Source organism: Mesoplodon bidens, assembly GCF_964165515.1.
Source record: "Mesoplodon bidens genome assembly, chromosome: 3".
Lineage (NCBI taxonomy): Eukaryota > Metazoa > Chordata > Mammalia > Artiodactyla > Ziphiidae > Mesoplodon > Mesoplodon bidens.
The window spans coordinates 11,677,617-11,691,287 of record NC_138178.1 but is presented as its reverse complement, the minus strand read 5'-3'; the positions used below and the strand labels follow the sequence as shown (position 1 = coordinate 11,691,287).

General features: G+C 46.6%; 1 protein-coding gene across 14 annotated transcripts in view; it reads left to right on the top strand.

Annotated features, from left to right (window-relative positions):
• Positions 1-13,671, top strand: part of KIAA1217 — a gene marked incomplete at its 3' end in the record, with an annotated part of 492,015 nt that overhangs the window by 156,462 nt on the left and 321,882 nt on the right. For 5 of the 14 annotated variants that reach the window (XM_081227590.1, XM_081227589.1, XM_081227593.1 and 2 more), the window contains exon 1: positions 9,259-10,078. The exons of 2 other annotated variants lie outside the window; for them this stretch is intronic. In XM_081227590.1, coding sequence (XP_081083716.1) covers positions 10,009-10,078 — 70 coding nt within the window. In that variant the 5' untranslated portion in view covers positions 9,259-10,008. Of the gene's footprint in view, positions 1-9,258; positions 10,079-13,671 lie in introns of those variants that run through there. 7 more of the 14 variants (XM_081227586.1, XM_081227584.1, XM_081227583.1 and 4 more) reach the window with 3 other exon arrangements.

Below are 13,671 nucleotides of genomic sequence, written 5' to 3'. Positions count from 1 at the left end.
TTGGCTGTTATAAATAATGCTGCTATGAACATTGGGGTGCATATATCTTTTTGAATTAGTGTTTTCGTTTTCTTCGGATATATACCCAGGAGTGGAATTGTTGGATCATATGGTGGTTCTATATTTAGTTTCTTGAGGAACAGCCATGCTGTTTTCCACAGTGGCTGCACCAATTTATATTCCCAGCAACAGTTCACAGGGGTTCCCTTTTCTCCACGTCCTCGCCAACATTTATTATTTGTTGTCTTTTTGATGATAGCCATTCTGACAGGTGTGAGAGATCTCACTGTGATTTCGGTTTGCATTTCCCTGATGATTAGTGATGCTGAGCATCTTTTCATGTACCTGTTGGCCATCTTTATATCTTCTTTGAAAATAATGTCTATTCGGGTCTTCTGCCCACCATTAATTTTTTAAAATGTCTTCATTTTCGGCCATTATTTGTCACCATCCCCTACTCCCCACACCCGCCAACACATACCCCACAGCTCATGCTCTCAAGGCATTGGCTATTGCACTTGGGTTCCCTGAGTTGAAATGCTCTTTCCCCAGAGATTCGCCTGGTGACACACTATTTATTCTTTGAGACCACATGGCACCCTCGCTCCCGTCTTTCCTGTTCTTGATAAATATGGTTGCTCCTCCTTCCATGCCCCTGCTTTATACCTTTACTAGAAATCTTCTCATCTTTCTCTAATTAAGTCAACATAGATATTATCTTCTTAGTCTACGTGGTATCATCATTCCTTCATTGATCCCACCATCCAAAACATTTTCTCAGTGTCTCAGTGGGCCAAGGGCTGTGGTACGAGCTGGGGATTCAAAAATGATCTAAAGCTATTCTCACTCCTTTGAGACCTTACAGTCTAATGACAGAGGCTTACATATGAACAAATAAAGACTGTGCAGTGTAATAAACATTCACAAATCTATGGCTTGTCTTATCAATTCCTCCACCCTTAACATCCACCAATGGCAAAGGAGTGCTCGATAACTTCTTGAACAAATGATGGTATGAATGAATGATGCCATGGATGGACTGGTCACCTTTAACCTAAACCAGTACTGCACACTGCAGTGTCTTATGAGGCACTTTTAAGAGTTACACAAACAAAACATTTTACTTTTAAAAACCAGTTATGTGTCTACTCTACTATGTGTAAGAAAATATATAATTATTTATCAAACCCATACTTTTAACAATATTATAGATGAGAAAAAGCTTAAACTTTTTAAGTGACTCAATATAAAATCCATAATAATATAATGTGAAAATTTGGTTGCAGAAAATAAATGGCTGAACTTTTAGAAATACTGCCTTAAACAAGGTAACTTTCAGTTTCCTTTCCTTTTTCTTTTTTTCATAAATTTATTTATTTATTTATCTTTGGTTGCGTTGGGTCTTTGTTGCTGCATGTGGGCTTTCTCTAGTTGTGGAGAGAGGGGGCTACTCTTCGTTGCGGTGTGCGGGCTTCTCATTGCGGTGGCTTCTCTTGTTGCAGAGCACGGGCTCTAAGTGCGTGGGCCTCAGTAGTTGCAGCATGCGGGCTCAGGAGTTGTGGCTCATGGGCTCTAGGCGCGCGGGCTTCAGTAGTTGTGGCACACGGGCTTAGTTGCTCCGCAGCATGTGGGATCTTCCTGGACCAGAGCTTGAACCCATGCCCCCTGCATTGGCAGGCGGATTCTTAACCACTGCACCACCAGGGAAGTCCCCACTGTTTGCTTTTCATAGGTTTTGTTCTTTTCCTCAATCCAGTCTATATAAATTTACCTTTAGAATTTGGGGAACCTCTTGAAATAAATCTTTTAGTGTAAAAACTTGCAACCAAGGGCAATTTAAATCTTTAAAAAGATAGGACAAAGAAAGTGTGTGTGTTGATGATGTACCAAACCATATTTATATTATTTTATTTCAGAAGTGATTCTGTAAACTCTTCACTTGGATGTCCTGATTTTCACAGGTGAGACCTGTTCAGATGACGGGATAGAACTACACATAGGCTGGGTTGAGGAGGGAGGAAGATTAGGGAATGGCTTTGCCAGGCATCCTGAGCAGTTGGACATGGTTCTTTGACATTTATTAGCAGTAGCTACATGAGGATGAGGATGACAGCAACTCTGGGAAACCAACAGGGATCTGTCCTTGTCCTCGTACAGCTGTTTCATGCCTACCTGGTCTTTTTTTCCTGTGGCTGCCGCTTACTCTTTTTTTGTTGTTTTTTTTTGGCCACGTGGCATGCGGGATCTTAGTTCCCTGACCAGGGATCAAACCCGCGCCTCCTGCATTGGAAGCGCAGAGTCTTAACCACTGGACCACCAGGGGAGTCCCTGCTTACTCTTTATTTCTCCCTTCTCTCTTCTCTCTCTCTCTCTCTCTCTCTCTCTCTCGTCCATGGCTTTTGCCTGCTAACGTCTCCGTTTGTGGGTCTCAGCTTTTCACCCACCATACGCTTGCATCTGGGGTGACTAACTCAACCCAAGTTCCCTGGGACTTCCCAGGTTTTAAGCCCAGAATTTCTTCATCCTGGGAACACCCAAAGTCCTGGGCAAACCACCTCTTTTCTATATGGCTCATATTCAAATTCTGTAAGAAAGAAGAGGGAAGACCTGACTGGGTCTCTTAACCCCTCCCCAGCCCAGAGCATCCGAGCTCTCCCACCAGGCTCTCCCATCAGGGTGCTGATCCCTACTGGCTGGACCAAGGTCAGGCTTGGGGGTGGCATAGAGAAGCTTCCCCAGCGCCTTACTCAGAAGGTGCTTGTGAGCTGGGCAAGCCTGGAAATTGCTTTGCTGGTCCCCTTTTCACTGTACACACCAGTTTGTCATTTATCAGGGTCCTGGGGTTCTTATGCATATTGGCTGTGGGTGTGTTGAATGGCGGATGTGTATATGTGAGGGACCAGGTAGAAACTACCTGTTATCATTTCATTCCTTTTATTTTTATGAAATCAATCATGGTACACAGATTAGACTCCTAATATAGTGTTATGGAAACCCTGGCCCAAGTTCTAATTATGATCCCAACCTTGTCCACTCCAGAGAACGTAAAGTTTGCAAAAAGGTATGTTTCAATAGCAAAACAGCATAACCTGGGAAATGTCGAATTTTAAGCAAATGGGGATGAACACAAAATTCCCCCCACCCGGGCTGGAAGGCAGAGAAGCTGAGCCGCGGAGTGGTTGGTAAAGGCCGGAGGTCTTCATCTCCCTCCCCAAGTTCAGCACCCCACCCACCCACTTGGCCCCAGAAATTAGGTCCTTCATTATTAAAACTGTTTTTCCCATCTGCAAGAAACAGAAGTTCTCCCCGCCTCTTAAATTCTAGGGGCCGGGTTGGGAGAGAGAAAAATGAAATCGCTGTAAAAATACTTAAGTTCTGAAGCACATGATTGGCTTTCAGGAATTGACCATAAAACTAGAGGGTGAAGAAGCTGGAGGGCTGAGGCTCGGGGTGGAGCGGGGCTGCTGCAGCCCCCACACCCCATTGCACCCCCGGGGCACCCCGCGTCCTAGGAGCATCGGCAGCGCCGCACTCCACGTGCGGGGTGAACTCGACCAGCTCTGCACCATCCTGGTGTCACTGCGCACCCCTGTTGCCCCCCCACCCTCTCCCCTCCCCCGCCACCTCACGGGACCCGAAGGGCCGTGTATTTGCACTGACCTTTCCATTCTCTGCTGTCGGTGGCTCTCTTACAAATAAAGTTTGTGGCTGTTACCAAAGCTAAGAACTGATGAGAAAACTGAAAAAACAAGTCTAGATGCATTATTGAAACATAGTCTAGTTCAGCGTTTACTTGGCACTGAAGCATATGGAGACCATCAGTCCAGTTTGAAATGGGTTCCCCTGCCCTGGTAGGAAAGGTGAGCAGCTCTGAGTTCTAGAGGTAGAGGTGGAGGAGAGCGGAGGCTCAGGGGAGGGAGCAGTAAGGACCATCCCCTCCCCTTAGGGCTCCAAGACTCACGTCTGTAGACCTGGTTTCTGCTGAATCAAGGTCACCTCCAGGGCAGGCTCTCAGGGCCCCACCCCCCACCCCTGTACTGTACAGGTGTGCCTTCCTGGCCACGCCTCCCCCAGCTCATCTCACCAGCTCTTTCCCCTGCTGACCATGTCCAGGCTCCTCTCCAGCATCTCTGATGGCTGGTCCTAGCCTCACCTCCTCAGGGAAGCCCTGCCCACCTGGGATGGTCCATGGCGGTACAGAACCAGCACACCGGCTGGCACACGCAGCACACACCAGGTCTCAATGAGCAGAGAGGATGCTATGCCTGATGCCGCGTGGCTTGTACAGCAGTGCTCCCCGAATAATACCAGACTCAATTCTATAGTCGAGGGGAGAGGGATTTTAGAAGCTGGTATAACCTCCCCTTTACCAACCCTGACTTGATTCTTCATTTCAGTAGAGCAAAAGGAATTAGAATAATTGAGAGACCCCCTAAGGTGGTCGTGAGAAAAGAGGATAAAAGATTCTAAGTAGGGGGGAGGGATAAATTGGGAGATTGGGATAGACATGTACACACTACTATATGTAAAACAGATAACTAATAAGGACCTACTGTCTAGCACAGGGAACTCTACTCAGTACTCTGTAATGCCCTATATGGGAAAAGACTCTAAAAAAGAGTGGATATATGTATATGTATAACTGACTCACTTCGCTGTACACCTGAAACTAACACAACAATGTAAATCAACTATACTCCAATAAAAATTAAAACAAACAAACAAACAAAAGATCCTAAGTATTCAGCAAGTTTAACAGGGCGAAGGCTGACCAGGATACAGGAGAGACAGGACCCTGACTGGCATTAACGCTCCGGGCCTCAGTTTGCTCATCTGCAGAATGGGGGAGGCCAGTGGGGAGAAGGGAACCACAGGATCCCAGTCTTCTGGCTCTGTGATTGGCTCCCCTTAGTTCTTGTCCCCACCCCCACCGACCCCCGACGGCTCACCGCAGCTTTTGAGGGAGGCCATGTGGAGAAGCCCAAAAGCAGAAATAGGCCAGCGAAGTCCCTTTCCAGTGAGGCCTCACCAAACACTCCATACTGAAAGGGTTCATAATGGTACCACTGGGAAAAGCGAGGAAGCCAGCAGGGTGCTTACGTCTGTGGAAGTTCTCTCATTCCTGTGGATTCCATCCTGGGCCTTTAGGAATTCTGTGGATTATGTCGTGGTTTAGTTCACTCTGGGAGAAAAGGCGTGAGCGTATACAAGTTGCAGTTTTCACTTAAAAGCTGCCACCTGGGATCCAGACTGGGTCTGCGGTGACCCCGCGTGAGCTGCACCCTGATGTGCTGCACACATGGCAGCTTAGCTGCAGTGTTTTGCAGAAGAGGTCTGTGCTCTCCTGTATCTAGCAACTTAAAAGAGATAAAAAGAAACCCCAATAAAAACTAACATCAATGGATTCTTTTGAAAAGAAAGCAAATCTGCTTAAAGCATTAACACATTGGATCTAAGTGTGGCTTATGTTTATAAACTCATGAGGAATTTGTTATGACGCAGGGGAGGAAAGTTCCAGGACATCGGAATGGAGAGGCTTGAGTGGAGCGGGGGGCTCTTGGCCGCCTCCCTTCTCCTTGGCCAGCAGGGTCTCTTTGTAGCAATTGGGATTTTAAGAACTGTGAAGAAGATTGGTTATTCTCTGGAGAGATGCTGGAGCTATAAATGCTTACCTGGTCCCATCTGTGAGATCTTTGCCCTCAATACAGAAAGGAAAATTCTGTTTTGATGGATGAATCATACAGAGTATCATATTGTAGAATTTGTGTTTCTTGATGTGAAATTGTTGGTGGGGCTTGTAATACAGAGATGAGGTTCACACCTTTAACTAATGCTTAAGTTTCTCTTTTGAGGTCTGTGTTGGGAAACTCAGGCAGCATTATTATGTTCATTTTGCATTTGGAAACCAGAGGAGGATGTAGGGCTTATCTTGGACTACACGTAAGTGACCATCTGTGCTGGTTTGCCAGAGACAGTCCTAGTTTCTGCATCTTGTCCTGTTGTCATTATTAATGGTGTCCCCTTTCCCTCTCACAAGTGCTCTGGTTTATATTTAAGTATACGGTCACCCTACCCAGCTGACACACAGCTGGCAACAGTAGGATTGAAGATCCTGCATTTCATTCACCAGATCACCCATTTAAGCAAATGTTTTCCCAGTTGTCAAAAGTCCTTTATTTCTGACTTACAGAGTGACACACAACAGTGTGTCCTTTAGAAAAGGAGGTGGGTGACACATCAGACATGAGGTCTCTGGTTGAAACATTGTTGCTTGTTTTTCACAATGTTTTGTTTGACTTTCACAGTTATCAGTGCCTTGGAAAATTATGTTTTATGACTTTGCCCAGCAATAATTATTTCTTTTGTGTCCCAATGTCATATCATTTTAAGCTCTCGTGTTCTTAATAGAGTTTAAAGTTAAAAAAAAGAAAGAAAAGAAAACAAAAATTGAAACATAGCAGCACAATTCCACAAATGCTTGATTCTAGCCATGATTTCTCTCTTGAAAAACTTACACAAAGGCAGTTGACATGCTTTCCTCAGCCCTGTAATTAAATAGGCCTGCTGAGAAGTCATACACAACAGTTTATGATTTTTGTGATTAATGCCCAGCATGGCAATGCCTGTTGAAATTCTGTTATCACAACCAGTAATGGCCCAGTTCAGTCATAGTTTTGCTCTGAGTGCAAAATCACCATTTGCCCTTACATCACTCTTTTATCTCATCAGTTGTCTTTCCTTTTATTTTATTTATTTTTAAATTGTCTTTATTCAGATGATATGATTTTTTTTTTTTTTTTGGCCACACCACGCGGTATGTGGGATTTTAGTTCCCCAACCAGGGATCGAACCCACGTCCCCTGTGTTGGAAGCATGGATCTTTAAACACTGGACTGCCAGGGAAGTCCCATCTTTCCTTCTAAATGACACGTCTCTGTGTCTTAGCTCATTTTGAGTCATGAATTGCCAACACATGGAGCCATTAACCAAGAAATCGTCTTGCACCCTTCCTGGTTAACTGAAATGGAGTTGAAAATGTAGCCTGCTGGTAACTTCTTGTAGCTCTCTACGTGACTGCGGGAAAATCACATGTCAAGTTCTTCCCGCTTTCCTTACGCCTTTCACAGCAAATTTCAAAGTCTGGCAGTAGGCAGATTGGTTTGTCCTAGCAATTTTTTAATCCAGAAATTAAATTAAACTGAAAAGTCTTGTACACATCCAGTTCAAATAGTGTTTCTTCCAGAAAGAACATCTCCACAGTAACAGCAATGACAATAATAGTGTGTTTCATGAAGATATGAATTACTAAGCTAATGTAGATTGTAGAATACAGTTACTGTTTTTCAGAGACCCCTCTCAGAGAAACTGACAATCAGCGAAAAGTTCTTAGTAAGGGCTGCATGTTTTGGGGAGAGATGTATATAGAATAGTGCCATGGCATTAACACAGAGCCTCTCAAAGTGTTGCCGGTTCCTGTGCTCAAGGAGGAGGAACAAAGGGCCAGTAATGAGTAGAGAAGAAGCTTTTCCCCGTAGAATGGTCAGAAAGTTTGACTTCAGGAGAACATGTTTTACTGGAAATATGTCTAAATTTCATGGTCCTTAATGATTTATGTTAATGATCTTCACTGCTAATGCCCTTCTCTTTTGTGCATTCCCCAGAGAATTCTGCTTCGAGGAATGTCTACAGAGGCAACAGTCTGCTTTGCTTTGCGGGAGGGGAGGGTTCGATCGGCGAAGACACGTGGTCCCCCAAGGGGGTTCCTCGGGCTGCCAGGAAACTAAGCAGAGCTCAAGATGCTTGGGAGACCTGCCCCCATCTTGCTTATCCGGGAATCATCCAGAGGAGCTCATCTGTTCTCACTTTCCAGACAGCCCCAGGCAGGCATAATCTGCATCTCAAAATGGATCTTTTCTTCCTGGATTGAGCTAGTCTTGAAGGGCCCCAGGTAGGGCAGGGTGCTGTTGGTTGCTGAGGACTGCCTTTGGAGGTGTCTTGCTACCTCCTTCATCCTAGGACCCTGCACTCTCTTTTGCTTCTGTACTGTGTCAAGTGACAGGTGGAAACTTCCAGAAGCAGGCTCTTCACACACCAAATCAAGTCCGGTTGGTGTCAGAGCCCAAAGCCCAGGGACATCTGCTTTAGGCTGATGATCTGGTGCTGCAGTGTTGCTCTCTCTCTCCGTCTACCCTGCCCCCATCCTTTCTGGCATGAATCATCTGAAGACAAATACACAACGTCTATACAAGGATCCGGATAATCTGGACCTGGGGGCCTGAACACAGATCCCTCCTTCATAAGCACTTTGTACCCAAGGAAATAGTCAGGTTAAAAGGAGATTCGTCTGGCTTTTGCCGCAGGCTACCAGTACAGAAACTGTGTAAAATGAGTTCCTCCTTAAAGCAAGATTACCAGGTCATTCTGTTGCAAAGTCACGGAGTCCTTGAGTTACCTGCCCCTTCAAACCCAGCTGCCTGCCTTCGTGCTACCAGGCTTGGCTTTAACTTTCTGGATGATCCACCACTTCTTGGGTTTCAAGAAAAATTCTTTTAGGAGTTGAAGAGTCTCTTCTTCCCTTCCTGATGTGGGTTGAGCTCACTTCCTGGCAGGATGACTTTTCTTTGTCCTTTACAACCTTCCGAATCTTTTTTCTCCTAAATGGCCAAAATATGTCCCCCACGCTGCCAAAGCACACAGGTGACTCAAGGTCAGAATCTGGAGGATAGGCCAGCCATTGTTCTGCACACATTCTTCATCTAAATTAATCTAAAACCTTGCCTGAATGACCTGTAAACTGGGTCAAGTTATGGTCAGCGGCCTAACCACTGTGTTCCCCACCCCCCAAAACGATGGGGCTCCTACAGATTAAAATATCACGCTCCCCCTACCAGTGGGTGTGTTACTTGTCCATATCTGAAACAGCAGCGCCCACATTGCTCAGATTATTTTCGCGTTTTGTTGTTGTTGTTGTTGTTTTGTGTGTGGATACTGTGCCTCCTCTTTTCACTTTCTGGGAAATGTGCCAGTGTTTCAAGGACTGGGTAAAGAACAAAATAAATATTTGTAGGTAGTTTAAAGGGAGAATGAGTTAGTTGGATGTAACTCTTCCAAAGAAAAGCATTGAATCCATTCAAATATTTTAAAGTAATTGACTGGAGAGATTCAGAAGGTTGATTTTACTAGTTTACTTTTCAGATTTGTGATCAGCATGTGTGTGTGTGCGTGTGTGTGTGTGTGTGTGTGTGTGTGTTGGGGAGAGGAAGAAGAGTCGAGAAAGTGTAGGGAAAGTAGTACAAACTTTTAAAAGTCCAGCTGAAGAGTTTGAAATTGATTGCGTGAAAAGTCAGCTGCTGCTTGTGTCTGTTAATCAAGCTCTAAACAGTTGGTGCCGGAAAGTGTTTACTCAAGAACCTTCAGCATATACCCTGTCTTTCTCACTGTCCTTTTAAAATGGGATTTCACTGAAATTTGGGACGTTCCGCAGTCGGCTGTTTATTTCTCTGGATATCAGCCTATTGGGAAGGCTGATTCTGTGGCTGAGATTAAAGACACGGGAGAAGCGGCTTCCAGCAAAGGCTCCTGCCGGCGATCCTGGGAAATGTTTTCCTTCCTAGGCTGCGGAGTCGCCGCAGTTGGTGGCAGGGGCCACAGGCCGTGCGGGTCCCGGGCAGGAGAGCGCATCACCTGTTGGGGCCTACGGGAGCGCGCGGCGCGGGGCTGGCCGGGACACAGCCCGCGTTCCTCGGGGGCCCGGCCCGCGGGCGGGCGGACGGACGGACGGACGCGGGGACGCGCGCGCGGGGGGACGCGGGAGGCCCGGCGCTGGAATGCAGTTTCCCCCGGCGAGAGAGACTTTGTACCGGAGTGGAGAGTAGTTTGGGGTGGGGTTTCGCACCGTCCCCTCCTCCCCACCCCCGGGCCCCCTTCCAGGCACTTTCTGGGAGCTTTTTCAGAACTGCGCTCTGAAGTTTAAAGACCAGCGAAGGGCCTGGGCCGTAGGCAGGGACAATGGAAGAAAATGAAAGCCAGAAATGTGAGCCGTGCCTTCCTTACTCAGCAGACAGCAGACAGATGCAGGGTAAGTAACAGGCTCATTCAAAGATGGAGTTACGGTTCCGCGTGTCCCTCGCCGCTGGCTGCTGCTTTTTAGAACTGCAGACCGGGCGCCTGGCACAGAAAAGGCGTATTTCTTGGGGGTGGTGCGTTTCCCAAACTGAGTGGAGAGCTGTGAGCTGGACTTTATCTCTGGAAGGATTTGCTTAAGCAGCAAAAGAAGTGGCGGGGTGATGTCACGTTTGTAGCCCCGTAAGCCGTCAGTACGTGCTAGATCTCTAGGCAATGACAAATATATCACTAAAAGCAGCTTTTTATACTCACTGCTCCAGCCGTGGGAGAGAGGAGCTCTTTCTGGAAAGCTCTCTGTGGGACGGCAACACTTCCATTCATTGGTTGGGGGATTCCATGAGGCAAAGGCACGTTGGATGCAAGTTTTGTCGTATTTGAGAGTTAAATCGCAGAGTTTGGGCTGTTTTCTTTTCCAGATCGGAACAGCAGGGGAGCACTTGTCCAAGTGGGGGAGAGATGGAAAACTCAGTGAATTTTCTGTATGCTTTCATTCAAAAGATGGGAGCTGTTAGATAATTTTGGTAAATTTTCTCCGAGCAGTTTCCCTTTGTGTTTATAATAGACTTGTCTTTTCCGTAGGGAATTTCCAGAAGCTTATGTTGTTCGAAAGAAATTTTGCAGCGGGGTTGGGTTGCAGTGGAGAAAGGACTCCTTTTCTGTGCAGTGTCTGACGTCTGTGATTCCAGAGCCTACCCTGCAGTATCATACAGGCAGCATGTTCGGACACTAAATAGTGGAGAAGCCCCCAGCCCCCAGCCTACCCCAGGTTCATCCGGGGGCCAGTTAGTAACGGTGTTTGCGGGGCTGCTGTGATGTGCGTGGGAGAAGCAACTGCACAGGGTGAAAGGTGTGTGTTTTTTAAAAAGGCAAAAGGGAAGTAACAAATGACTCATCCGCACCGAAAATGCAAAACTAAGCCAGACAGAAGAAAATGCAATTAGAAGAGATAGACACACACACACTCCCACCCCGCCACCAATGAAATGCAGGAAACCTTAAGACCAGTAAACCCTGGAGAATCCCAGTCGCATAGCCATCCACTAGCCGGCTGTGGTTGTGCTTCCAAAGCACCACGCTCTCCTCAGTGGGGCTCCCTCGCCTCCCTTTCTCTCCCCATTTTGATAGACAGGATCCTACAGCAGGAATTCAGCCTCTGGGCTTCTGCTGAAATAAAAATACTCATAATCTAGAGGGGCAACAAGAGTGGGACCGATTTAAGAAAGGACTTTCAAACAACCGTAGCCATTCGAAGATACTTCAGAGGCTGGAGACCGTCAGACTGAGTGTGATCACTTTCTTTCTTCATTCATTCAATGAATATTGAGCATCTGTTACTTGGGAGTTACTGTTTTAGCTGCTGGGGATCCAGCAATGACCAAAATAGACTAAAAACACTTGCCTTCATTGAATTTTTATTCTGAGGGCCAAGTTTGGGGGGAAGGGGAGTGGTGGAGCTAGACAATGAACAAATAAGGAAAAGAGATGGCATTTTAGGTGGCAGGGTTACCAGATTTGGCAAAGAAAAATACAGAATGCTCAGTTCAATTTGAATTTCAGATAAACGGCAAATAATTTTTTAGTATAATTATATCCCATGCAGTATTTGGGACATACTTATGCTAAAAATTATTCGTTATCTATCTGAAATTCAAATTTAGCTGGGCATCTTTTATTTTAGCTAGTAACTCTGTTAGGTGGAGATAAGGCCGTGGGGAAAAATAAGGCAGGGAAAGGGAGGGTTGAGTGTGGGGAGGGGGCAGGGGGTGAACCCATAGTAAGGTCATTAGGGAGAACGTCACTGCTGTGATATTTGAACAAACATCCGAAAGAAGGAAGAGCATTTTCCAAGAACAGAGTGGGGAAAGGACTGGAAGAAAAGAGGTTAAGAGATCATTCTAGGCCATATCAGGTAGGGCCTGTGAGAGTGTAGTAAGGACTTGGGCTTCTGTTTCAAGGGAGGTGGGAGCTGCTGGCAGGTCTGAGTGGTCTCATAAAGGGTAGATCCTGGGGGCGCTGTACTGAGAACCACCCCAGTGGGAGTGGGGGAGGGCAGGGAGCCCAGTTGGGCGGCTTCCACAGTAAACCAGGCCCTAGCTTGGACCAGCGGCTAGGGTAGTAGAGTATTGAGGATGAAACCAAATTTGCCAAGGGATTGGATATGGGGTGTCAGAGAGACGGAGGAGTCAGAGATGAGTTCAGAAATTTTGGTCCGTGCCTTTGGGGAGTTGCCATTTACCTAAATGGGAAAGTGTTTGAGAGGAGGAGCTGAGAGGGTGTTTAATGGCCTGGAAGTGGGTGGAGAGCAGAAAACCTTTTGGATATGGTAGGATCGGTAGGCTTATCAGGCATCCAAGTGGACATGTTGATTGCGATTTGGATATGCATGGCTGGAATTGAGGAGAGGGGACCGGGGATTGTGAAAGCTGGACTAGGATTGGGTCCGTGTGCAGAAGGAAAGGTCCCAGAGATGCGCCCCAGGGCACACCAGCATTTAGAGGTCAGGGAGGCTGGAAGGGGTGGCTGGAGAGATTGTGAAAGGGAGCTAAGAATCCCGGTTAGATTTCTAAGATCCGGTTGAGTCCTGGGTGCAAATGGTGCTGTGAAGGAGAGTGGCCTCATCTCCCGTTCTTTGATGCGCGAGAGGCCCACGCAAGGGAGGCCGGGCCTCTGATGCCCGCATCACCCGAGGTACCACACGCCCGTTCCTATGCTTGCACACTTGATCGTATTTGGCATCGTAATGCTGGTGGCAGTGTGGTGTTCGGGGGCAGAGAGCATACCTTCTTTGTCTTCACATCCCCAGCACCTAACTGAGCACCAGGCATGAGACGGCGATCAAGAAATTCGCGCTGAACAGAAGGCTAATTATACCACTAATTATACTCAAAGCCAGGGCTTTGAGTTTATCAATCTACAATAGATAAGGATCCCTTGGGTGATCATGTAACTTGTTCAAACCGAGACAGTTTTGAGAGTGAAAGGGGGGAATGCTATAAATAATTTCGCTGGGACGACAGTTGTAACCCAGAACTGTTTGGCAAACTGGGCGCATATGGTCACCTCGAGAATAGCTCTTATAAATGAGGGTCCCAGGGCTAAATCGTCAGCTAGTGAGTAATAACAGTGTGAAAGGGTACTTGCAAATGCAGAGAGGTGCTTAGTAATTAGCGGTTGAATTTGAATCTAACTGTATCACACTTCTTTTGAAGGCCCTGGACTCCTCAGAGGGGTCCTCGGGGTTCCTGGGGATGCCTGTCCACCCACAGCGGCCCTGAGGCGACTGCTTTTGCTCTGGCCCCAAAGGTCTTGAAACCTCCTGTGCAAGTGAAGTGCAGTCAGCCACCTGCCTACCTCTACCACCCCTGATTCTCCTGTGTCTTAAGATACTGGTATTTACTATGGTGGTAATCATTTCACAATATATAAGTGTATCAATTCAATACATTGTACACCTCAAACTCAGACAAGGTTATAGGTCAATTATATCTCAATGAAGCTGGAAAAAAAAAATAGTATTGGGAGCTCCACAGAATGCAAGCTTGGGGA